General features: G+C 40.8%; 3 protein-coding genes across 3 annotated transcripts; 1 reads left to right on the top strand and 2 right to left on the bottom strand.

Annotated features, from left to right (window-relative positions):
• The first annotated feature begins 1,363 nt into the window (after window positions 1–1,363).
• On the top strand, window positions 1,364–8,907 carry slc6a14 (solute carrier family 6 member 14). The gene is made up of 15 exons (XM_031323009.2): window positions 1,364–1,520; window positions 2,815–2,959; window positions 3,052–3,183; window positions 3,365–3,526; window positions 3,795–3,909; window positions 3,999–4,131; window positions 6,179–6,319; window positions 6,411–6,546; window positions 6,643–6,735; window positions 6,834–6,959; window positions 7,056–7,174; window positions 7,283–7,382; window positions 7,478–7,587; window positions 7,915–8,082; window positions 8,243–8,907. Exons 1-15 carry the CDS (start codon window positions 1,455–1,457, stop codon window positions 8,396–8,398), a joined length of 1,902 nt encoding a protein of 633 aa, XP_031178869.1. The 5' UTR covers window positions 1,364–1,454; the 3' UTR covers window positions 8,399–8,907.
• A 4,871-nt stretch (window positions 8,908–13,778) lies between these two features.
• LOC116065286 (acidic mammalian chitinase-like) lies at window positions 13,779–16,603 on the bottom strand. The gene is made up of 11 exons (XM_031320730.2): window positions 16,579–16,603; window positions 16,396–16,425; window positions 16,105–16,306; window positions 15,907–15,963; window positions 15,654–15,819; window positions 15,225–15,349; window positions 15,001–15,124; window positions 14,734–14,916; window positions 14,511–14,630; window positions 14,277–14,415; window positions 13,779–14,192 (listed from the first exon to the last, which is right to left on the bottom strand). Exons 1-11 carry the CDS (start codon window positions 16,601–16,603, stop codon window positions 13,921–13,923), a joined length of 1,443 nt encoding a protein of 480 aa, XP_031176590.1. The 3' UTR covers window positions 13,779–13,920.
• Window positions 16,604–20,554: 3,951 nt separating this feature from the next.
• On the bottom strand, window positions 20,555–23,369 carry LOC116065276 (acidic mammalian chitinase-like). Its single transcript, XM_031320719.1, has 11 exons — window positions 23,345–23,369; window positions 23,162–23,191; window positions 22,871–23,072; window positions 22,673–22,729; window positions 22,420–22,585; window positions 22,009–22,133; window positions 21,785–21,908; window positions 21,518–21,700; window positions 21,295–21,414; window positions 21,061–21,199; window positions 20,555–20,976 (listed from the first exon to the last, which is right to left on the bottom strand). Exons 1-11 carry the CDS (start codon window positions 23,367–23,369, stop codon window positions 20,705–20,707), a joined length of 1,443 nt encoding a protein of 480 aa, XP_031176579.1. The 3' UTR covers window positions 20,555–20,704.
• Window positions 23,370–25,719: the final 2,350 nt, after the last annotated feature.

The following is a 25,719-nucleotide window of genomic DNA, read 5'->3' as shown; positions in this document are numbered from 1 at the left end:
AAGCCCTAGTCCAACAAAGTCTGCGGTGTTTTAGCATGAACCCGACCCTAGCCCCAGACCAACACCAATCACTTTAAGCTCTCTCTGATGCACACAAAAAACACACACACACACACACACACACACACATACACACACACACACACACACACACACACACACACACACACGCAGACGCATTAACACCACACATAGTTCCATGCAGTTACAGATCAAAAAGGTAAGTGTCAATCTGTTGTGGTTTCTCATCTGCTTCCATTCTGCAAGGCAGGCAAAACTGGAAATGTTCAACTCTACATTGTGTCTGTTTAATTACAGTTGGTTTGATGAGGCATGATTGCATAATCTCCTGGAAACATTTTGTGCGTGTACTGTAAGACTGCTGTAGGTAAGAAAGGTCAAATGAAACATTGCAAGCATGCTGATAGAGTCAAACTTCCTGATGATGCTAACACTGCTGTGTCATTAAGTAACTGAGAGTCTGAATGTGTGTGTGTGTGTGTGTGTGTGTGTGTGTGTGTGTGTGTGTGTGTGTGCGTGAGAGAGAGAGATAATGTGTGCTTGTGTGGACAGTAACTCTGTGGATATTACTGTAACCATTTTCCCCTCTCATACTCAGAAGTTTGAAGTGTGTGTGCAAAAGCAGCCATCTCAATTTATGCGGTACTTCAAACAGTGCCGTGCAATTTCCATTAATTTCATTATATTTTTTAACACAGTGTCATAAAGAGAGGCTGCTGTTGAAAAAAAAGTGACCTTGTTCCTTGTTTGACCTCACACTGAAACTATTTTTCATCTGGATTTTCAAAGCTCAAAAGTTGCATCATTTTATTACTTAATGTCCTGCACTTCAGGGTGGGGGACTTGCAAGAGACAGATTAAACACAATTAGGAGTCTACAGTCATGCAACCACCTCTGTATTATGGTAATATTCTGTTAAGTAATGGGTAGAGCAGGACTTTTTCATTTATCTCTCTGTGTCACCAGTCATGTCACCCAACATACTTGTGGTCACATCATCAGGTTGTGATTATGGTTGACACAGATCTACGTGTGTTAACAGCAAAGTGATTATGTGCAGATGTCACAGACCAAAATGAGATCTGTCCATCATTAGTCACAGCAGTGGCTTTAGGGAGTAGTTGTTAAGACGTGGTTACTGGTATATAATCACTCACCTGAGTCACACACACACACACACACACACACACACACACACAAAGTGGCAGTCACAACTAAACTCCACAGCTCCTTTACTTATATGCATTCAATCATGATTCCAGTTTAAAAAAAGATTAATTGCACAAACAATCAACAGTGTTGTTGGGGGAGGGTCTGGGCAGGCGATTGGTTGGAAAACATCACTCCCTTGTCTGTCGGAGGGGAAGGGACTTTAAAACAGACCCACCTGAGTAATTTGAGTTTCTTATACAGACCATTAACAAGCAAGGACATGCGGGAATACAGCTGGAACAGTTTCAAGGATTTAATTTTCACAAATCCTGCTGTTGTCGACCAGGTAGGATTATAAATCTGTTTGACAAGACTTTCACTCGATAGTTTACAACACAATGGTTACGTTGGAAAAGACTGAGGAAATGGGGGCTTGCCTGTATTTCTGATAATACAATCTAATGCAATCTAGTGAGGAACACAAAACAAGCCGTATTGCTTGCTTATGGAATATAAATACCATGTTTTCTGTTTTTAATTGTAATAATTTTAGAAACATTTGTTTTTATGACGTGCTGCAAAAGAAGGTGAAAAAAGATCTCATTTAAATGTAATGGCTTAATTTAATTTGCCATAGATGTGAAATTGTCTGGGAGTGATGATGTCATTTTGTGTGCTGAAACTACCACAATCCAGTCTTACAGTAATTCAGTTTGAACCAGTTACACACTGCTGTTGCAAACCTAAAACACTTTTAGCAATTCAACTTCTCAGTGATTAGAGTGTAAATGAAGTACACAGAGAAAGTGCAAATATACAATAAGTTGACCAAAGGCTACACAAGACCAATGCTGCAGACTGAGGAAAATATAATTTATTTCTCTCCATATCCCAGTTTTCATGCTACAGTACTACAGTAGTGTGCATAACACTGTTAGCTCAGCAAACAACAGACAAATATAAAATACTGTATCCAGTACAGGCTACAATAACAGTAAAAAAAGAAGGAAAAAAAAGAAAGATCTGAAAATACAGTACAGAAAATACTAGACTTACCTGCTGCATTTTTTATAGTACTTAAACCTGATCGGTGTGTCTATAATTAAGCAATCATATGTTTGCGCACCTGATGGCTGTGTTTCACAGATTGGCTCATAGGTTTAGTAAATTGACAGTCAGTGCTTTGGAATTGAAAAAAGTGTGAGGCTGACATTGTGCTTATAGTGGTGCACATCTGGGCCAATGTTTTGCTCCTTGAGTGTAAGGTTTTGATAATTGTGTAATACTTTTGATTTCAGTGTGTAAGCAATCAACAAAAATGTGACACCCAAGTGAAAACAGCCTATATTTAATTTTTTACACATGCACTGTATTCGTTCTAGCAGTGAGGAGTAATAACTGTAGTCAAAATAATCAGCAGTACAATTGGCTGCAGTAGTGACTCAGCACACAGCTGAGAAACACTGTTCTATGATATCTGTAGAGCTTTGTCAGATCTTATCTTATAGCATCGCAGAAATTTGTATTGCATTGTTCTAAACCTTACTGTTCTCACTGCAGTTGATTTTTTTTATTACAACATCTGAGACAATTTACAACTTTTACCACTTTAATAAGTTTTGAACCTTTTCAATAAGCAGGACCCACATGTGAATGATGGTGATGAGAATACTGAGCGTGGGAACTGGGCCAGCAAGAAGGAATACATCCTCTCTATGATCGGCTATGCTGTTGGACTGGGAAATATCTGGAGATTTCCATATTTGGCCTACAATAATGGAGGGGGTACGTATTTGGTGTCTAATGCGTGTTAGTGTTAGAAATCCTGTCTGATAGCACCACTGTTAATATTGTATTTAATCCGTCATTTTGAACAGGTGCCTTTCTTATCCCCTACTTTGTGATGTTGGTGTTGGCTGGAATTCCTCTTTTCTTCCTGGAAAGCGCCTTCGGGCAGTTTTGCAGCCAAGGACCAATTAACATATGGAGAGCAGTGCCTATCCTGCAGGGTAAGACTACCATTTAAGTTTTTTGAAACATCAGTTGGGTACATCTGAATATGTCAAACATGAGGGATTTAATGAAGCTGTTGGTCAATGGTCAACTGTGGAACCAAAACAAGTCTTTTTTTTTTTTATGACTCCTTACCTAAGCAACAGTGGCTTGTAACCTCTCTCTCTTGCTCTCCAGGTGTTGGTGTTGCCATGGTTATGGTCACTTTAATAGTATCAGTTTACTATAACGTCATCATCGCCTACAGCCTGTACTACATGTTTGCCTCCTTCCAGTCTCCTTTGCCGTGGTCCAGCTGCCTCAATCAGGCTGACAGTAACTGCAGCAACACGCCAATAGGTGCTTTTTTCAGATGTGGATCAAATCTGCTTTTTGGTGAAAGCTAATGTGTCATTCTCCTGGAGTCGGGGTGCAAGAACAATGACGAGATGACATAATCTGATATAAATGAAAGATTGAAATGTATGCTAAAAACAAAACCTGTAGTTCAGTGCATTTTTTATCAGTATTATGGTGCATTCTCAGCTACAGGTCAAAGCTAAATAATAAAATAACTTCTCCATTCTGGGAAATTAATGCTTGTAAATGACCTTTTTTACTTTTCTAGTGTACTGCAATGTAAGTGGTTCTTTAGTGGCCAACTGGACTCAGGGAAACAGCACTTGCCCTCTATCCGACATGATCACAGTTCCATTGCAGAGCCCAAGTGAGCAGTACTGGGAGTAAGAATCACACACTCATACAAACAAGCACATATACACACACTTGTCATACTGCTGTGGCTGTACAGTCAGATGTCTCTCCTCCTCAGTCGTGTGGCTCTGCAGAGATCTAGTGGTCTGGATGAAACAGGACCCGTAGTTTGGCACTTGGCCCTCTGTCTGCTGCTGAGCTCCATGATTGTTGCTGCAGCGCTCATCAGAGGCATCAAGTCATCAGGCAAAGTAAGACAACAACCTCAACAGTCCAAAGTCGGGGCCAATGCATATATGAAGCCCACTGCAAAAATCAAACAATCATTTTTATCTGAAGGGTTTCCTGCAATACAAAGCAAGCAAATCTCTCATTTAGCGAGATGATGAAAAAATGTGATCCATGCTCAGCTGCCTTGGTACAGCACAGGGAGTATATTGACCACTATCTGTATCTATAGCTTTCTTGTTGAAAATTAGAAAATAAATACCACTGTCACGTGTGTACTGTAACAAGACAAGAGTCTACAGCATACCTGCCAACATTTGGTATTCAAAATCCGGGAGATTTGTGCGGGGGCATGGTGGCGTGACCGGGGTACTGTTAAGTGTACTGTAAGTGTTAAGTGAGTTCAGCTTGCATCACGTTATCTGCCTCTGTCTGTCCTTTCGTGATCAAGGATGAAATCGCCTGTGTACCCTTATGTGCCTCTTCTGCGCAATGGTGCCGCTGTGTTTTAATGTGCTTGGTAATGTCATTTTTCCCGCCGTGCACTACATTAAAATCAATGCGACACACCTTACAAAAAGCATGGAGGTTGTCGATATGACTAGGTAAGATGCATGTAAATTGTTGCGCCCAACACTGTTGAAATTTACAGCTATATTTCTATTTCTTTGCGGGAACACCGCCGTCACCTGCCATTTTTATCGGCTCACTTTCGAGTCTGAACTTTCCGCGAAGCTTGCGCAGAGATTAACTGCGGAACTGGGTTATAGGTTGCCAGGTTGAGGTGACAAATGAGTTGAAAATTGTATATGGTGTGTGGATTGTGTGAATAGGATGCGTTTCATACAAGATCTGGCAACTGGTCAACATTATACAAACATATTGGTCCGATTATTTATAAAGGAGTTTGGGCCATGCAAATTACGGGAGTTTCACAGGAGAAATAACAAACCGGGAGAGGTCCGGGAGATAGGGCTAAAAAACGGGAGAAACCCAGGAAAAACGGGAGTGTTGGCAGGTATGGTCTACGGTCATGCTAGAATCTTTGTGAGGCTGTATTTAGCTCAAAGTACATTGAGCTAAATGCTGACATCAGCATGTTAAAATGTTCACAATGCTAACGTGCAGATGTTTAGCAGGTATAATGTTTGCCAAGTTTACTATTTGAGTTTAGCGTGTTAGCATGCTAATCAGCACTCAACACAAAGTACAGCTGAAACTGATGGGAACAACATTAGCTTTGTCATTTACAAAGTATTGGACAAACTGAAATTTTGACCTTCTGGTGGCATTAGAGGAAATTATTCAACATGTTAATTAGTGAACTTTAGAGTTGCTGATAGTCGGGTAGCTGTTTGCTCCTTTTACCAGCTGTTGTGCTAAGCTAAGCTAACCAACATCTTGCTGTAGCTACATATTTAAAACTCTAGCGCGTAACTTTTTTATATTAATGAACGTCCGTTTCATTCAAGCCATTGCCAAATGAGTTGCTACAAAGCTAAATAAGACTATCAGCTCCACACAACTCTCTGTATTTCTGGCTATGTTTAGAAAATGTTGTCATCCGGCGACTTTCGCATGCAGAAACTCGAGTGAAGATAATTACCTCTTCTGAAGAGTCCATCATGTTTTTTTAATCCTCTGTGTCCTCCTTGACTACTAGCAACTAAATGGAGGAGGGGTGAGGGTGCTGCGCGATCACAGAAGGCTTGTATCGTGTGGACGCGCCGACAGTAGAATTCCTCATGGGGACAGCAGAAACTACGCACTATAGCTTTAACATATAATACAGACATGAGAGTGGTTTTAATTGTCTCATTAACTCTTGGCAAGAAAGTGAATAACTATGTTGCCCAAAATATTAAACTATTCCGTGAAAATGTACATTTGTATGCAGATTTGAGATAAAAAAAAAAAGAAAAAGTACACGCTAATTTGCATGGCAAACACATTTACATTTGTAAGCCCTGAGGTTTTACAATGTATGCTTGGAACTCCCAGTAGCAAGAATATATCAAATGAAATAATATTTTTTTATACAATTATTACTCTTGGATTTTGTCTTTACAGGTTGTGTATTTTACAGCTACATTTCCTTATGTGGTGATTCTGATTCTGCTGATCAGAGGTGTGACACTAGAGGGAGCCAGAGACGGCATAGAGTTCTACATTGGTTCCCAATCCAATTTGACTAAACTGACAGAAGCACAGGTAGGGACTCAAATTTACCTGATTAACTGCAACACAGTACAGTAATCTACGTCTTTTGATTCAAAGCATGACTGTGTGTTGTGTTTTTTAGGTCTGGAAAGACGCAGCAACTCAGACCTTTTACTCTCTCTCGATTGGCTGGGGTGGAGTCATGACTCTTGCTTCTTACAACAACTTCCACAATAATGTGTTCAAGGACTCATTTGTTGTAACACTTACTAATGCTGGTAGGAGCACAGCTACAGTAACATAACCATTTAAAGAAAGTTTTAATAATTTATATATTTGTCTCATCTACTTTGCTATTTTCATCTTTTTCCGAGGTACCAGTGTGCTTGCGGGCTTTGCCATATTTTCAATCTTGGGTCACATGGCCCACATCTACAAAATGCCTGTTGGAGAAGTGGTGAAGGAAGGTCAGACAGACACACCATGTGGGCACCAAATACAGTACTAAAACATTTGGAAGACAGCCAGGTGACCTCTGATGTTTTGTTTCTTTGTCTTTGTGCAGGATTTGGCCTGGCATTCATTGCATATCCAGATGCTTTGTCTAAGCTTCCTATTTCCCCTCTTTGGTCCATTTTGTTTTTCTTCATGCTTTTGACTGTTGGTCTGGACTCTCAGTTTGCAGGAATAGGTGAAATATTCAGTTGCCATTCATACTTGCATAACATTAAGACTGTTGCTGTTGCGATAGATTGCTGTATCCTGAAATCTCTCCTCTTGTCATTAGAGGTGATTACCACCTGTCTGCTCGATGCTTTCCCTAAAACCTTCAAATCCAAACGAGCTTTATTGACTATAACAACATCTTCCATCCTCTACCTGCTGGGTCTGCCTTGTATCACAAGGGTAAGGTTGCCTTAGTGTACTTTGGGTTATAGACAAAGGCCTTGTTAACCTACTAAGGAGTGTGTGTGTGTGTGTGTGTGTGTGTGTGTGTGTGTGTGTCTGAGATAGGCAGGAATATACTGGGTGACTCTAATCGACCAGTTTGCCGGCAGCTGGGTGCTGCTATTTTTGGTTCTCTTGGAGATCATTGGTGTCTGCTACATATATGGTAAATTTGATAATTTGAGATATGTGCATTTAAGGTAACAGAGAGCCCTTAAACTCCAGCTGCGTACATGTCTGTATTGTTTCCATGCATTACAGGAGGCAACCGTTTTATTAAAGACATTGAGATGATGATTGGAAAAAAGAGTTTCACTTTCTGGCTATGGTGGAGAGCATGTTGGTTCTTCATCAGCCCCTGCATCATAGTGGTGAGTCAAACGTCACACAATGACCCTGATGTAAAAGACTCTGGCAGCATCTGCCTAAATGCATATGTTGATGAGTGCCATCAAATCAAGAATCAGAAATGATTATTATTATTATGGCTTCAAAAGACCGACTTAAATCTATGGAAAAAGGTGTTATTATTTCTGCCAGAAGCCACATAACTTGTATGAATTACAATTATCCAGATTTAATGTTTGTATGTAACTGCTTTTGAGCAAATTAAAAAAGTGAATAAATAAAACTGCCCCTTGTCTAAATTTATGAAGTTAGTTCTGATCATGTTTGATGAATGAAACCGGCTGCTTTAGGTGATCCTGATCTGGTCACTGATGACGTTTACGCCACCCTCTTATGGAGGAGTCCAGTTCCCAGTGTGGGGTTTGGTTTTGGGCTGGTGCATAGCTGTATTTATCCTCCTCTGGGTCCCTGTCATCGCTGTGTATACACTGATGAGAGCAGAGGGAAGCCCCTGGAAGGTATGTATGTGTGTGTTATGATAGCTGGACAAATATGGTAATTTAAATTACTAATGTTGTCTACATTTTTCAAAGCATTGCATATTGCACAGCCTGAGATTTTATTCCATGAATTCAAAGACATGACAGCGAAATAATGTTAATCTCTTACCTTCCACAGCGTCTGAAGTCATTGTGCTCTCCAGCTGAACAATGGCATCCCTACCTGGACATTCATCGAGGAGAACGCTACTCACAAGAACACTGCCGCCTCAGGATGAGGCCTAAAACCAAACCAGAAGTAAATGTAAATGTCATCTCGAGCTCATGGCTGTGATATGTGTTTTTTGTGTGATTACATTTTCTTCCCGTCGGTGCAGCAGTGTAATCTGTGAAACTTTATACTGAAAGTTAAAGTTATATTAAGTGATTTGTGACAAACCATCCACCATTTCCTGCTAGGGCAGGCAGCTTGCAGCAATCTTGTGTGAGGTCATATGTTTACGGTAAACGGAGCAGAGCCATTTAGGACTCGACCACACAAGTGTCTGAAAGCTACTTAGAATAATAGCAATTTTTTCAAGTTAAAGAAATAATTTGATTCAATGTGTAAATCAAACTATTGCTTAATTGGGCTTGAGAATCAGGTAATGGGTCTTATTTTGACAGTGAACCATGGTTTTATATTTATCTCACTGTCTTTCATCTAAAATGCTTATGTTCTGTCATTTGTGACTGTATCAGTGATCATTTTTGTCTTTCTATGTCAAGTATAGTTTCGTGTCAGTTAACTACATCTTTTGTTCCTCACCTCTGATATTCTACAATAAATAACTTATTTCTCCATGTCTGATGTCCAGCTGCTTTAAATAACATATTTATATAGATCAGATATTGCTAAATGTGGTAAAGGTCCAGTGTGTAACGTTTTTAGTTGTTCATTCTCAAAATCTGTGTTGCCCGTTCACAAACTTGTCCTTTTCATGAATATTTGACATCACCATCAATTCCAAGTATTCCTATTGGCTTGAAATTTTACATTTGCATTTGCATGAACTGGGGTATCCATATTCATGCGCCATCTTGAAATACGTTAGCCGGTAAGGGACATACAGGACATACTGCTCCGCCTTTCGCGTTTTCGCTGTCACATGATAAACTCACAGGTGCTGCTAATCGTCACGGCCCCGGCAAGTTTGAAGAAGGAAACATGGAGGACCACACGTATTCAAAATCCAAATTTCAGCAGGAACAGGAGTCTTCTTCTTCGCCCAGAAAAAGAAAAACAATATTGAAAAGAGCAAGAGACCAGCATCATTAGAAAAAAGCGTGAAGGCTACCGTAGCTGTAATACGTACTTTGAACTGCGTTGAAGAAAGGTGATTGCGATATATGATCTCAACGCTAGATGGGAGAAATTCCCACACATTGGACCTTTAAAGCTAATCTCACATGGGCTTCAGTGGCAGGGTAGTATTACAACCAACAGTGTATGATTACAACTCAATCATTATGAAGTTCTGCCCTGAACTCTTTACTCTAATCTCATTATCAGATCAGTATTGCATGTCTGTGTAACAGGTTGCATTGCTCTTTTTTTTTTACATGGGGGGGCGGGGTATTGACAGTAATCATGTTGACAAACAAATAATGGAAAGTAGTTTTGTGTGTGTGTGTGTGTGTGTGTGTGTGTGTGTGTGTGTGTGTGTTTTATTGTGTGCTTTGTTTGCTACTGTCGATAGGTTAACAAACCCTCCAGTACCAGTAGCATCTGAACTTTTATCCACCAAGGCCTGCAATGAATTTGCCTCCTTCTTCGGTAATAAAAAATTCAGAAAATTAGACAAGCAGTCAGTGCCTCCATATCAAGTACGGGATATGTGTTGTCACAGTATCCAGGCAAAACAAATTCCAATATGACGCAATTTTATACAATCAACCATAAAGACCTGGAGGACATTATACAACATATGAAAACCTCCTCCTGTTGATTTGATATTCTACCAATGGGCTTTTCAAAAATGTTTCAAATTGTTTGGCTTCAGCTCTTTTACAGGAGTCTTCTTTTTTGCCCAGAAAAAGAAAAACAATATTGACTAGAACTGCAAGCAGTTATGACGGGGTCCAAGCCTCCGATGCCAGTCGCTCCTGACGCCCCGGGAAGCTGCGCCACTCGCCCCCGATGACCCGGGGAGCTGCGCCAAAGCAGGACCTAAAGCATTACGTGGGCAGGCAAACATTGGTGAATATCGAGAGGTTTGATCCGCAAGGTGTGCGTATCGCAGACCGTACCAGTGTGAGCCGCGACGTCTGCGGTACATTGCTGTTGCAAATGTAGTGGTTAACAGCTCATCTCCATGCATACACAGACTACCTTTAACAATTCTCTACAATAAACAAACTTCTTAACCCCCCTGACCACAGGGGACAGCAGAGAGAAATGAGAGAGTGACTGAGAGGGTGGAGGGGGGAGGCAGGTGTGGTGGTTGAAGGAGCAGGGGAGGTGGTCAGGTTGTTGTAAATGGTGTCATAGGCGCTGATTTATGGTTTCCTCCGTGGGTGCTCACAGGCGCACGCCCTTTAAAAAAAAGTAGTCAAAAATGGATGCATGCAATGCAATGCATTTCAGAACCTTAGGAAATGGACAGCGGCCGACGCAAACACACACGCCTATTAACTTGATAATTAAGCCGTAAAGTAGGTTTCATCTCAGGACAGCGACACTTCTCACAGATACAGATAGGATTGGAGATGAAAAGTTTAACTGACACGTAACCGCGATCAGCTTCGTGGGAAATTAAGAATCAATGTCACCGACATAACCAATCACACTATGACAGACGCTCCACTTAGCACCAACTGCAATGTTTAATTTTAAATGAATGTAGCCTACTGGCAGTCTGGCACACGTGGGTGCTCAGTATTTTCCGTGGGTGCTCGAACTCTGGAGCACCCACAGTATCGGTGCCTATGAATGGTGTTGATTTTTGATTGAAAAAGTGAGAGAAAAGAGTTGCGTTTGTCCACTGTGAAGGTTGTAGAAACTTTGTAAGGTGGGTTAAGAAGTTTGTTTATTGTAGAAAACTAGGGGAGCACGCGAAAGCAAAAACCAAAACGTAACGGTAGGAGGTAAATATCAGTAAATATTGAGAAGTGTGAGCTGCAAGGTCTGTGGTACAATCCCATTGCAAATATGTCATCAAAAGTGATTGAGTTAAAGTGCCAAAACATGTCTACGTTGATTATACCGCCCCCTAATGGCCGATCTTCGCCAAATTTGGTACAGAGCCTCAGAGCCTCATGCCGAACGAGCACCACAGTTTCGTGTTGATTGCATTTACTGTGGCAGAAATATTGCATATGCAAATTTCCCATTTAAATGCATTGAGTTATTGGCCAAAACAAATAAACGTTGCTTATAGCGCCCACTAAAGGCCGATCTTCGCAAAGTGTGGTAGCTAGCTATGAAAATTTGTTTGGTCGTCAAATGTGCATACTTTAACGTAGTAAAATTCCTTGAGTAACTTTTGGTCAGGTCCATCTGGAGATGCTACGTACCAGGTTTCGTGCTGATCCGTCGCACGGCCTAGGACGAGTTTGAAAAAGTTGGTTTTTCGCATTGCGCAATATTGCGTAAAATATTTTAAGCAGAAATGGGCGTGGCCTATATCATGTGATTCAGATTGATTCAAGGAACACGTGGATGTAAGGATTTCTAATGTGCGATGTGTAATGTGGGAGTTAAAGGCAAAAAAACATTATAGCGCCACCTAGTGGTCCACATGTGTAATTTTTGGTAGGTGTGGTCCATGACCCATTGTCTATTTACCCAGTAAATTTAAAGTTGTTCACATTACTGTAAGTGGTGAATCTAGACTTGGGTCCCATAGGCCACGCCCACTTTGACCCCTCAGTACCCCACTCTAGAGATGGCCTCAGGAGTGTCCCTAGATGGTACCCATCAAATTTTGTAAAAATCGGATGAGCTGTTCATGAGATATAAACTTTTTCAACTTGTAGCGCCCCCTAGTTACCAATTTTTGTAAAACGTGTGGGGGACCTCCTGACAGTCATGCCAAAGAAGAATCTAAAGTTTGGCGTTGATAGCATTTATTTTGGCCGAGATATGGCAAAGTTGGTGTTTTAATAGTTAGCTACACAAATTTGTTTGTGTGTAATATGCATAATTTTTAACCTATAAAAATTCTTTTTATTAATTTTTTGCCAGGTCGGTCTGGAGATGCTACGGTCCAAGTTTCATGGAGATCGGTCGCACGGTCTAGGAGGAGATCGAAAAAGTAGGTTTTTGATAAATCGCGATTTTTCACGCATAAAAGTCTAGGCGGAAATGGGCGTGGCCTATATCACGTGATTCAGTTGGATCCAGGGAACGCGTGGATATATGGTTCTTAAATGTCTGGTGTACGGTGTGGGAGTTATAGGGCCAAACGTGTTTTTTTCTGCTATAGCGCCACCTAGTGGTAGAAGTGGTTCAATTTTTGCGCCTGAGGTCCTTGCGGAGTTTCAGACCAGTCCTGAAAACGGCAACCCCCCACCATGTACGGTTTAGGCTGTAGTTGGAATTTTAGGCGGAGAAGAAAAATAATGGAGGAAAATCAGTAGAAAAACAATAGGGTTCCACAGCTCCGCTGGAGATGTGAACCGCGTTGCCATGCCCCCTCGGGCTTGGACCCCTAAAAAGAGCAAGAGACCAGCGTCATCAGTCTCTTCTTTCAGGTATCTTCCCACAGTCCCTGGAAACTGCAGTCATGAAGCCACTCTTAAAAAAGAACAATCTAGACATGTCACCAATGAGCAATTATAGGCTGATATCAAACCTTCCATTTTTAAGTAAAATCATTAAAAAAGCGTTTTTTCAACAACTCAACCTTTTCTTGTCACTAAAGAACAGCTTCCAGTCAGGTTTTCGACCACACCACAGCACTGAGACGGCTCCTGTTAAAGTCTTTAATGACATCTACTTAAACACAGATAGTGGCAAAATTTCACTCTTAGTATTACTTGATCTCAGTGCTGCATTTGACACGGTCGACCATGACATATTACTAGAATGGAAAACTAGGTTGGACTTTCTGGCACCATACTAAACTGGTTTGAATCCTACTGAAAGACTAGGGACTACTTTGTGTCTATAGGTAATTATGCATCTGAGCATACAAATATGACGTGTTCCCCTTCTGTTTAACATCTACATGCTTCCACTGGCTCAGATTATGGAAAACAACGAAATAAGTTACCATAGTTATGTGGACGACACACAAATTTACATAACCTTATTACCTGGATGTGCCAGAACTTTCTTAAATTAACGGAAGAAAAAACCGAGGTGGTTGTTTTTGGAGCAAAAGAGATACGATTAAAACTGAGTGCTCAGCTTCAAACGACAATGTTAAAAACAACAGACAAAGCCAGAAATCTTGGTGTAGTCATGGACTCAGTCCTGAATTTCAACAGCCACATTAAGACAATAACAAAGTCAGCCTATTATCACTTTAAGAATATATCAAGGGTTAAAGGACTTATGTCTCAGCAGGATTTGGAAAAACTTGTCCATGCTTTTATCTTCAGTAGATTTGACTACTTTAACGGTGTCTTTACAGGTCTCCCTAAAAAATCTATCAGACAGCTGCAGCTGATTCAGAACACTGCTGTTTGAGTCCTCACTTAGACCAAGAAAGTGGATCACATCACCCCAAAAATGAGATGTTTATTTAGGTTAGATCAGTGACAGGTGTTAAAGAGCTGTTCTTGAATGGACCTTAGATGGTCTTATGTTACATGAAAGTTGACCAGCTCCTAACTTAAGAACAACCAGTATGATGTTCAACCATGGATTGTTTAAGTCCAGTTGCAACACTTGCAGCTGTTATCGAACACCAGGCCGACAGCACAGTGCTGGTTGTAGGTATTTCCCTGGTTGCACTCATAGAAGTGGTTCTTGTTGGTTGGGTCAGGGTAGAGACCGTTAGACTTGCCAGCGCAGAAGCCAGATCCTGTGCTACTGCCACCGCTGCTGCTGCCGCCACCACTGCTGCCACCACCGCCGGGCTGGGGCATAGCGTGCTGGGTTGGTGTCACTGGAGCCAGGGGGTCAACACGGGAAGTGCAGGCTGGGGAGAGAAATGTAAGAATTAAAAAAAAAATTAGACAGCCTCATTATGTTTATTACCAGAGGATATGTGCTTTATGCGTACAAGCTCCAGTTCCCAGTCCGCTCTTGATGGTGTTGATCAGGGGGTATTTTCCCTGGCCGCAGAAAGTGCCACTGAAGTCATCCAGATCCAAACTCCACACCATGGCTCCACCGAAACCGCTCTGCTTCAACCACTGAATCTGTAGACCAGATGACAGGTGAAACCAAGTGTTAAATAACCTTGAAACATAAAGGTCTGGAACGGGAATTTAAATGAAGAAATACAACTTCATACCTTAATCTGGAAGCTCTTAACATTGTCATATCCAACCCAGGTTCCCTGGTTGTAGGCATATGGCACATCCTGTGTGCTGTCCCAAGCCTGAGTGGCTCCTTGCTTCAGGAAAGTGCAGATCTAATAGGAGAGAGATGGGTTGGGATCTACACAATACATGCATATACAGTATGTTGTCCTGTCTTATACATCCACACACAGATTCAGAAAAAGAAGCACAAACCTCATAGTAGGCCCAGAAGCCAGCCTGACGGGTGAAAGGTCCAGCAGCTCCAGGTCCACTGGCAGGAGCTCCCACAGCAGTGTTAGAGGAAGCCAGGCGGAAGGTGTGACCATATGTGGGGAAACCAACCAGCAGCTTCTCAGCTGGGGCACCATTGCTCTTCCAGTAGTTCATAGCATAGTCCTACACATGAGAGAATACAGGCCAGTGTGAGTATTTGTTCTGTAATTTAATTATTATACATTTACAGCTGGAGCCCTCACTCACCACATTGAAGTAGATCATGGATCCCTGATCAGCGGGGCCCTTGTACAGGGGGCTGTTCTCTCCAACATTGTGCTCCCAAGAACCATGGAAGTCGTAGGTCATGACGTGGAAGTAGTCCAGCACACTGGCAAACAAGACATGAGGATTAATGTTTAGTAATGGCTGTCATCTATGCAACAAATGTGAGGCTAGCAATTTTTGCATGTCTTTGCTCATGTACTTACGCTCCAATCGCGGCAATCTGGTATCCAGAGTCAATAGTTCCCTTTCCAGCAGAGACAGCAGCAGTCAACATCAGACGGGGACGGTTGGTCTTCTTGCCCTCGGCCTCAAAGGCGCTCATCAACTCCTACAGATGCCCAAAGAGAGTGTGATTGCACTGAGAAACTGACAAAGTGTTTTAGATTATAATGGCATTTGATTACTATATTTCCAACATAACCCTAATATAAAGTTCTATGAAATCTACTGCACAGACTTCTTGGCCAAAGCTGGAAAGATGGAATTCTATATATATATATATATATATATATATATATATATATATATATATATATATACACAGTGTATAACTGCAATAATAGCGGCCTGTATACTTCCGTTTACAACACAAATTAATCTGTAGCCATAAATTAAACAACAATATGACAGACCTGGACCAGAACGGTATAGCGCTCCTTATCCTGAGGTGGGGAGCCACGAGAGCCAGGGTACTCCCAGTCGATATCCAGACCATCAAACTCATACTGACGCAGGAACGTGATCACGCTGCTGATGAAGGTCTGACGATTGGCAGGAGAAGAAACCATAGCTGTGAACCTATAGAGACAGGAAGAAGGTCAGAGTTCTACCTGTGCTACAAGTTCCTCTTGGTCAGAGCATGTTCCTCATTTTATTACGACTTACTTCTGAGTACCAAAGTTCCATCCTCCGATGGCCAGCAGTGTCTTCAGGTTGCTGTTCCTGCAAGCAGCAACAACATCCACTTTAACCTCTCAAATTTAATCAGTGTGCATGCATGCTAATGTCTAATAATTTGTTTTTTCATGTGTGCTGGAGTCACACTATGAGCTATTATCACTATGAGCATTTGTGTGTACTAACTGGTTCTTCAGGGCCTGGAACTGTCCATAGAGTTTCTCATCGTCCCACTCGTAGGTCTTGATCATGTTGCCGTCCATTCCAGCAAAGGCATAGATGAGGTGGTCACAGAGACATGGGTCAATGTTGGTGGGGAAATATTTGCCTGCTCCGGGACGGTACTGTCCCCAGTTAGTGAAATAACAGGAGAGGATGTAGGATGATCCTGCAACATATGTAACAATTGCTCTTACATTATATTACCAACATCTACACATATCACACCAACACTGAATGGATAAAGGATATAATTACCTAGCTGCACATGCAGCAGGAGAGCCAGTCCTGCAGAGATAGGAGACAGAATTAGAGAGGGTGAGGAGAAGGCAAGTTCAGTAGTAAATGAGAATCAATTTGCATTATGCACAAGATAAAATTAAGTTCAAATGTGTAATAACAAAGTTTGAAAAGTTTCTATGAGCAAGGAGCTCAGCTTACCAATGCAGATAAGCAGTTTGCCCATGTTGCTTCTGTACAACAACCTGAGGATCCGAGGACTCTTTTATACTCTGGGTTGGTACCCATATCTGCCTTATCTGTAATATTTGTTTGATGTGGTTTGCCTATTTAGCAAAACTCATTCATTTGTTTAGTCAAGACCTGTGCCGTATTGGATTTACGGAAAACTCTGATAACCTTCAAGCACCTTTTGATAATGATATTATCCATATAGCTATACATTTGAAATTGTCAAGGTTATTGTTGTTGGTCAAAAAGTGCAGGACAGCATTTTAAATTGTTTTTTTAAGTTTACATTTTGCTTCATATTTCCACCAAGTGGTTCGTCAACGAAAATTATGACTAAATATCGTCATCAACGAACCTTTATCATGTGACGAAGACGAGACGCAACTTAAATGCTGGTCATGTGACTATAATTAAATGTATAATGTAATATTGTTGACCAATAAAAACAAGACTAAATGTGGTTTACAAAATAAAAACTATGCTAAAATGTCTCTTCACAAGACAAAATATTATAATGTCTCGTTTAGTCGCGTTATTATTATTATTTTGCGGTATTTCTGTTCCCTGTGTCTCACTTCAGGGGCTTGGCTGCATCAGGTCGCACTCGGGTCGCACTGCGCAGACGCAGGCGACGTTACTTCCTCAAGCTCTGTCGCGCCATTATTTAATTTAGAAGATGCAGCGGTGAGTTAGAGAGTGAGATGAGCGTAAACGACAACAAACAAAATTAAGTCTGACACAGAGAAAGCTGGGACCGTGGCCGGCCGGAGTTCGTCTTTGGGAGAAAAAGAATAAACGGCATTTGGAAAAACTTTTATTACATAGAAGTGGAAAAGAAAACGGAATGTGTTGTGGAAAAAGATGGGGAGAAATGCAGCCACAAAATCACAGGAAAAAACACCACGACCTTAAGTGACATCTCAAGCCATTCCATAATGAAATTGAGGTAAGTCAAGACACCACGTTACTTTCTATTTTAGAAAGCTAATGCCAACTCATGAGGCTGTGGTTAATGTGTCTCATTTTAACGTTAGCTTTACACGTTAGCCACTGGAGCTGAAAACGACTGAGACAAACGTGTGTGTGTGTGTGCGTGTGTGTGTGTGTGTGTGTGTGTGTGTGTGTGTGTGTGTATATTTGTTTGTGTGAGAGAGTATGTGGGTTCTTAGTTCCTACCTGACTGACATTAGTGTGTACTAAGCATCCCTTGTTGGCCAACATTTTGGTTTTGTCTATACTACTAAGTACTTATATTGACTGGATTAAATAGAATTGCATTACTAAAAAGAGACTAAAATACAATTTTCATCGACTAAAACTAGACTAAAATGTCATCCGTTTTCGTCGACTAAAACTAGACTAAAATAGTCATGGATAATTCTGACTAAAATAAGACTAAAATGCTCAGACTTTTAATCGACTGAAACTTGACTAGACTAAAAAGAGTATGAACGTGACTAAAACTAATAAAAACTAAAATGACAACTTGACACAAAGACTAGACTAAAACAAAAATTAAAACAGGCCGCCAAAAACAACACTAGTTGCACCATTTTCCATTTATAATACACTTGTTTGATACTGATGTTTACTCAGTTGTCCTTAAGTTTTCTGCTACATGCCTTATCACCCTGACATGGTTTAATATCAGTTATCACTAGTCTGTCACCTAAAGTGAACTGTGCTGTGTGTCACATCGCAATGGAAAGAGGCTTTTTGTCCTTTCGTGTCCTTGAATGTGACTCAGCAGTTTGGGGATTGTAATGTGATGTGGTTTTTAAAATTAGTCTTACACTGGCTGTGCCATCTCTCTAAATCTTCATTAACAGAGACTGACTGATAATGTTGTACACTCAAAGCTGTTGATACATTTAAAACCCACATTTTAATTTAGGATGAATTATAAGTGTATATGTAATTTGTAGCACTAAGTCATTTAGATATAAACAGTCACATTTTAAAAGGTTTAATTATGAGATGAAAACAGAAAAAAGTGCTTTATAAATAAAGTTTAGAACAAACTTAAGTCCATGTGTTTACCATGTTCACCATCTTGGTTTAGCGTGTTCTTCCTCTGGAGACCTTGGATATTGGTACTTAATTCCCTAGCAATCCATTTAATAGTTGTCGAGATATTCAGTGGTGGACCAACTACTATCACGCCAACACCCACAAGATATACCATCAACACTGAGCCAGCATCTGCTATGTGGATTGGTATACTTAAGGTATCCACACAATGCCATGAAATGCCGTTTCCAATAAAAACATGACCTCTGTGCAGCAAAGCCAGTCCTTTCAATTGTTTTTCATTTTAAATATAATTTAGTGTCAGCAGCAAAGTATTACCCCTGCTAACAACAGCTGAGTGCTAAACTACTTGATAAGCACAGTGTGAAAAATACCAATGGAAACGTTTTTTTGAATGACAAGGATAATGGCAATAAAATGGCATGGGCACTTTGAAATGCCCCCTCAGACTCTCACTTTTTATGTCAGCAGAAGTGACTTGAATGCAGTTGGAGGGAGGACATAATTGAATGAAGGTTTGGCCAATGATATAGTAAAAATACTGTATTTGCTTAATTGTTTTGTGAGAACATGAACCGTGTTAGATACACTACCAAATCTCCCCACCAGAGAGAATCAACGAGCTGTGTAAGGTGTAGAGTCCATTGTGGTCCACTTTGTATAAGATAGTCAAGAATGAATATTTATTGTTTGGATCAGTTTAGTTTAGTTAGTTGTGATGTTATCTGCTCTTTGAAATGCTCTAAACATTCATACACAGCAAACAATACAGGTCTTAACATCTGTGGTTGTTTTTACTGCTACATTGAACTTACTAAACCGCAAACCAAACTCTTTCACTATGGCAACCATGCACAGAGAACCTGCTGATGAACACAGACCTTTTGCCATCTCCCACGCAATACGCACACATACATACACACACGCACACATCCTACCCTCATGCAATGGTCAGGCTTCTTAACAACCCATTTCTATTAGATACTGCTGAGCTTGTAGCTGATTCAGAACACTGCTGCTTGAGTCCTCACTTAGACCAAGAAAGTGGATCACATCACCCCAGTTCTGAAGTCTTTGTACTGGCTTCCTGTCCCTCAAAGAATTGATTTCAAAATACCTTTGCTGGTTTATAAATCACTACTAACAACGATTTAAGGCCAAAATACATTTCTGATCTGCTGCTACACTATGAACTACCCAGACCTCTCAGGTCATCTGGGACAGGTCTGCTTGTTGTCCCCAGAGTCAGAACTAAACAGGGGGAAGCAGCGTTCAGTTTTTAATGCTCCACATATCTGGAACAAACTCCCAGAAAACTACAGGTCCGCTGCAACTCTCAGTTCTTTTAAATCAAGGCTGGAGACCTCTCTTTTTGATGCTACCTTTCTTTAAATAATTGTTAATTTCTTATACTGCACTGTAACTTTTATTCTCATATTTTATGTTTTACATTTAATTGTTTTCAACTGCTCTTTAATGTTTTATGTAAAGCACTTTGAATTGCCCTGCTACTGAAATGTGCGTGTGTGTGCGTGTGCGTGTGTGTGTGTGTGTGTGTGTGTGTGTGTGTGTGTGTGTGTGTGTGTGTGTGTGTGTGTGTGTGTGTCATAATGAGAGTACTGATTATAACCTCTGTTGTTGCCTTTGTCTTTCTGCTACTATAATTTTACTGCTTTTATGTTCAACTGTTTTTTCTGCAGTGACAATTACGTTTATCTTTACCTCCTATATACACACATTCACTTTCTTACTGTACTGCTCTGTGCGCTACAGGAGTGAATATGAATAAATATATTTTGTTGCTAATGTTTGATGATCAAAGTTATTCTGCATTGAATACTGTAACTTCATTTTCCTTCAGTGGTTTGAGGTTTTATGACTGAAAACATACATGGACACACAAACCCATCAGAGATCTGATTTAAATGAGATGTTTATTTAGGTTAGATCAGTGACAGGTGTTAAAGAGCTGTTCTTGAATGGACCTTAGATGGTCTTATGTTACATGAAAGTTGACCAGCTCCTAACTTAAGAACAACCAGTATGATGTTCAACCATGGATTGTTTAAGCCCAGTTGCAACACTTGCAGCTGTTATCGAACACCAGGCCGACAGCACAGTGCTGGTTGTAGGTATTTCCCTGGTTGCACTCATAGAAGTGGTTCTTGTTGGTTGGGTCAGGGTAGAGACCGTTAGACTTGCCAGCGCAGAAGCCAGATCCTGTGCTACTGCCACCGCTGCTGCTGCCGCCACCACTGCTGCCACCACCGCCGGGCTGGGGCATAGCGTGCTGGGTTGGTGTCACTGGAGCCAGGGGGTCAACACGGGAAGTGCAGGCTGGGGAGAGAAATGTAAGAATTAAAAAAAAAATTAGACAGCCTCATTATGTTTATTACCAGAGGATATGTGCTTTATGCGTACAAGCTCCAGTTCCCAGTCCGCTCTTGATGGTGTTGATCAGGGGGTATTTTCCCTGGCCGCAGAAAGTGCCACTGAAGTCATCCAGATCCAAACTCCACACCATGGCTCCACCGAAACCGCTCTGCTTCAACCACTGAATCTGTAGACCAGATGACAGGTGAAACCAAGTGTTAAATAACCTTGAAACATAAAGGTCTGGAACGGGAATTTAAATGAAGAAATACAACTTCATACCTTAATCTGGAAGCTCTTAACATTGTCATATCCAACCCAGGTTCCCTGGTTGTAGGCATATGGCACATCCTGTGTGCTGTCCCAAGCCTGAGTGGCTCCTTGCTTCAGGAAAGTGCAGATCTAATAGGAGAGAGATGGGTTGGGATCTACACAATACATGCATATACAGTATGTTGTCCTGTCTTATACATCCACACACAGATTCAGAAAAAGAAGCACAAACCTCATAGTAGGCCCAGAAGCCAGCCTGACGGGTGAAAGGTCCAGCAGCTCCAGGTCCACTGGCAGGAGCTCCCACAGCAGTGTTAGAGGAAGCCAGGCGGAAGGTGTGACCATATGTGGGGAAACCAACCAGCAGCTTCTCAGCTGGGGCACCATTGCTCTTCCAGTAGTTCATAGCATAGTCCTACACATGAGAGAATACAGGCCAGTGTGAGTATTTGTTCTGTAATTTAATTATTATACATTTACAGCTGGAGCCCTCACTCACCACATTGAAGTAGATCATGGATCCCTGATCAGCGGGGCCCTTGTACAGGGGGCTGTTCTCTCCAACATTGTGCTCCCAAGAACCATGGAAGTCGTAGGTCATGACGTGGAAGTAGTCCAGCACACTGGCAAACAAGACATGAGGATTAATGTTTAGTAATGGCTGTCATCTATGCAACAAATGTGAGGCTAGCAATTTTTGCATGTCTTTGCTCATGTACTTACGCTCCAATCGCGGCAATCTGGTATCCAGAGTCAATAGTTCCCTTTCCAGCAGAGACAGCAGCAGTCAACATCAGACGGGGACGGTTGGTCTTCTTGCCCTCGGCCTCAAAGGCGCTCATCAACTCCTACAGATGCCCAAAGAGAGTGTGATTGCACTGAGAAACTGACAAAGTGTTTTAGATTATAATGGCATTTGATTACTATATTTCCAACATAACCCTAATATAAAGTTCTATGAAATCTACTGCACAGACTTCTTGGCCAAAGCTGGAAAGATGGAATTATATATATATATATATATATATATATATATATACACACAGTGTATAACTGCAATAATAGCGGCCTGTATACTTCCGTTTACAACACAAATTAATCTGTAGCCATAAATTAAACAACAATATGACAGACCTGGACCAGAACGGTATAGCGCTCCTTATCCTGAGGTGGGGAGCCACGAGAGCCAGGGTACTCCCAGTCGATATCCAGACCATCAAACTCATACTGACGCAGGAACGTGATCACGCTGCTGATGAAGGTCTGACGATTGGCAGGAGAAGAAACCATAGCTGTGAACCTATAGAGACAGGAAGAAGGTCAGAGTTCTACCTGTGCTACAAGTTCCTCTTGGTCAGAGCATGTTCCTCATTTTATTATGACTTACTTCTGAGTACCAAAGTTCCATCCTCCGATGGCCAGCAGTGTCTTCAGGTTGCTGTTCCTGCAAGCAGCAACAACATCCACTTTAACCTCTCAAATTTAATCAGTGTGCATGCATGCTAATGTCTAATAATTTGTTTTTTCATGTGTGCTGGAGTCACACTATGAGCTATTATCACTATGAGCATTTGTGTGTACTAACTGGTTCTTCAGGGCCTGGAACTGTCCATAGAGTTTCTCATCGTCCCACTCGTAGGTCTTGATCATGTTGCCGTCCATTCCAGCAAAGGCATAGATGAGGTGGTCACAGAGACATGGGTCAATGTTGGTGGGGAAATATTTGCCTGCTCCGGGACGGTACTGTCCCCAGTTAGTGAAATAACAGGAGAGGATGTAGGATGATCCTGCAACATATGTAACAATTGCTCTTACATTATATTACCAACATCTACACATATCACACCAACACTGAATGGATAAAGGATATAATTACCTAGCTGCACATGCAGCAGGAGAGCCAGTCCTGCAGAGATAGGAGACAGAATTAGAGAGGGTGAGGAGAAGGCAAGTTCAGTAGTAAATGAGAATCAATATGCATTATGCACAAGATAAAATTAAGTTCAAATGTGTAATAACAAAGTTTGAAAAGTTTCTATGAGCAAGGAGCTCAGCTTACCAATGCAGATAAGCAGTTTGCCCATGTTGCTTCTGTACAACAACCTGAGGATCCGAGGACTCTTTTATACTCTGGGTTGCTACCCATATCTGCCTTATCTGTAATATTTGTTTGATGTGGTTTGCCTATTTAGCAAAACTCATTCATTTGTTTAGTCAAGACCTGTGCCGTATTGGATTTACGGAAAACTCTGATAACCTTCAAGCACCTTTTGATAATGATATTATCCATATAGCTATACATTTGAAATTGTCAAGGTTATTGTTGTTGGCCAAAAAGTGCAGGACAGCATTTTAAATTGTTTTTTTAAGTTTACATTTTGCTTCATATTTCCACCAAGTGGTTCGTCAACGAAAATTATGACTAAATATCGTCATCAACGAACCTTTATCATGTGACGAAGACGAGACGCAACTTAAATGCTGGTCATGTGACTATAATTAAATGTATAATGTAATATTGTTGACCAATAAAAACAAGACTAAATGTGGTTTACAAAATAAAAACTATGCTAAAATGTCTCTTCACAAGACAAAATATTATAATGTCTCGTTTAGTCGCGTTATTATTATTATTTTGCGGTATTTCTGTTCCCTGTGTCTCACTTCAGGGGCTTGGCTGCATCAGGTCGCACTCGGGTCGCACTGCGCAGACGCAGGCGACGTTACTTCCTCAAGCTCTGTCGCGCCATTATTTAATTTAGAAGATGCAGCGGTGACAACAAACAAAATTAAGTCTGACACAGAGAAAGCTGGGACCGTGGCCGGCCGGAGTTCGTCTTTGGGAGAAAAAGAATAAACGGCATTTGGAAAAACTTTTATTACATAGAAGTGGAAAAGAAAACGGAATGTGTTGTGGAAAAAGATGGGGAGAAATGCACCCACAAAATCACAGGAAAAAACACCACGACCTTAAGTGACATCTCAAGCCATTCCATAATGAAATTGAGGTAAGTCAAGACACCACGTTACTTTCTATTTTAGAAAGCTAATGCCAACTCATGAGGCTGTGGTTAATGTGTCTCATTTTAACGTTAGCTTTACACGTTAGCCACTGGAGCTGAAAACGACTGAGACAAACGTGTGTGTGTGTGTGTGTGCGTGTGTGCGTGTGTGTGTGTGTGTGTGTGTGTGTGTGTGTGTGTGTGTGTGTGTGTGTGTATATTTGTTTGTGTGAGAGAGTATGTGGGTTCTTAGTTCCTACCTGACTGACATTAGTGTGTACTAAGCATCCCTTGTTGGCCAACATTTTGGTTTTGTCTATACTACTAAGTACTTATATTGACTGGATTAAATAGAATTGCATTACTAAAAAGAGACTAAAATACAATTTTCATCGACTAAAACTAGACTAAAATGTCATCCGTTTTCGTCGACTAAAACTAGACTAAAATAGTCATGGATAATTCTGACTAAAATAAGACTAAAATGCTCAGACTTTTAATCGACTGGAACTTGACTAGACTAAAAAGAGTATGAACGTGACTAAAACTAATAAAAACTAAAATGACAACTTGACACAAAGACTAGACTAAAACAAAAATTAAAACAGGCCGCCAAAAACAACACTAGTTGCACCATTTTCCATTTATAATACACTTGTTTGATACTGATGTTTACTCAGTTGTCCTTAAGTTTTCTGCTACATGCCTTATCACCCTGACATGGTTTAATATCAGTTATCACTAGTCTGTCACCTAAAGTGAACTGTGCTGTGTGTCACATCGCAATGGAAAGAGGCTTTTTGTCCTTTCGTGTCCTTGAATGTGACTCAGCAGTTTGGGGATTGTAATGTGATGTGGTTTTTAAAATTAGTCTTACACTGGCTGTGCCATCTCTCTAAATCTTCATTAACAGAGACTGACTGATAATGTTGTACACTCAAAGCTGTTGATACATTTAAAACCCACATTTTAATTTAGGATGAATTATAAGTGTATATGTAATTTGTAGCACTAAGTCATTTAGATATAAACAGTCACATTTTAAAAGGTTTAATTATGAGATGAAAACAGAAAAAAGTGCTTTATAAATAAAGTTTAGAACAAACTTAAGTCCATGTGTTTACCATGTTCACCATCTTGGTTTAGCGTGTTCTTCCTCTGGAGACCTTGGATATTGGTACTTAATTCCCTAGCAATCCATTTAATAGTTGTCGAGATATTCAGTGGTGGACCAACTACTATCACGCCAACACCCAAAAGATATACCATCAACACTGAGCCAGCATCTGCTATGTGGATTGGTATACTTAAGGTATCCACACAATGCCATGAAATGCCGTTTCCAATAAAAACATGACCTCTGTGCAGCAAAGCCAGTCCTTTCAATTGTTTTTCATTTTAAATATAATTTAGTGTCAGCAGCAAAGTATTA

The sequence above is a fragment of the Sander lucioperca genome, chromosome 6 (assembly GCF_008315115.2).
Source record: "Sander lucioperca isolate FBNREF2018 chromosome 6, SLUC_FBN_1.2, whole genome shotgun sequence".
Classification (NCBI taxonomy): domain Eukaryota; kingdom Metazoa; phylum Chordata; class Actinopteri; order Perciformes; family Percidae; genus Sander; species Sander lucioperca.
This window is presented reverse-complemented; position numbering and strand designations above follow the sequence as displayed.

Coding starts and splice junctions, on each gene's coding strand:
- slc6a14 (XM_031323009.2), top strand. CDS start 1,455: ATGCGGGAATACAGCTGGAACAGTTTCAAGGATTTAATTTTCACAAAT. Junction 3,910..3,998: donor CCAAGTGAGCAGTACTGGGA/GTAAGAATCACA, acceptor TCTCCTCCTCAG/TCGTGTGGCTCTGCAGAGAT. Junction 7,175..7,282: donor GTCTGCCTTGTATCACAAGG/GTAAGGTTGCCT, acceptor TGTCTGAGATAG/GCAGGAATATACTGGGTGAC.
- LOC116065286 (XM_031320730.2), bottom strand. CDS start 16,603: ATGGGCAAACTGCTTATCTGCATTG. Junction 16,426..16,578: donor CAAACTGCTTATCTGCATTG/GTAAGCTGAGCT, acceptor CTATCTCTGCAG/GACTGGCTCTCCTGCTGCAT. Junction 15,820..15,906: donor TGGAACTTTGGTACTCAGAA/GTAAGTCGTAAT, acceptor CTGTCTCTATAG/GTTCACAGCTATGGTTTCTT.
- LOC116065276 (XM_031320719.1), bottom strand. CDS start 23,369: ATGGGCAAACTGCTTATCTGCATTG. Junction 21,701..21,784: donor CCATGATCTACTTCAATGTG/GTGAGTGAGGGC, acceptor TCTCATGTGTAG/GACTATGCTATGAACTACTG. Junction 21,415..21,517: donor GCTTCTGGGCCTACTATGAG/GTTTGTGCTTCT, acceptor CTCTCCTATTAG/ATCTGCACTTTCCTGAAGCA.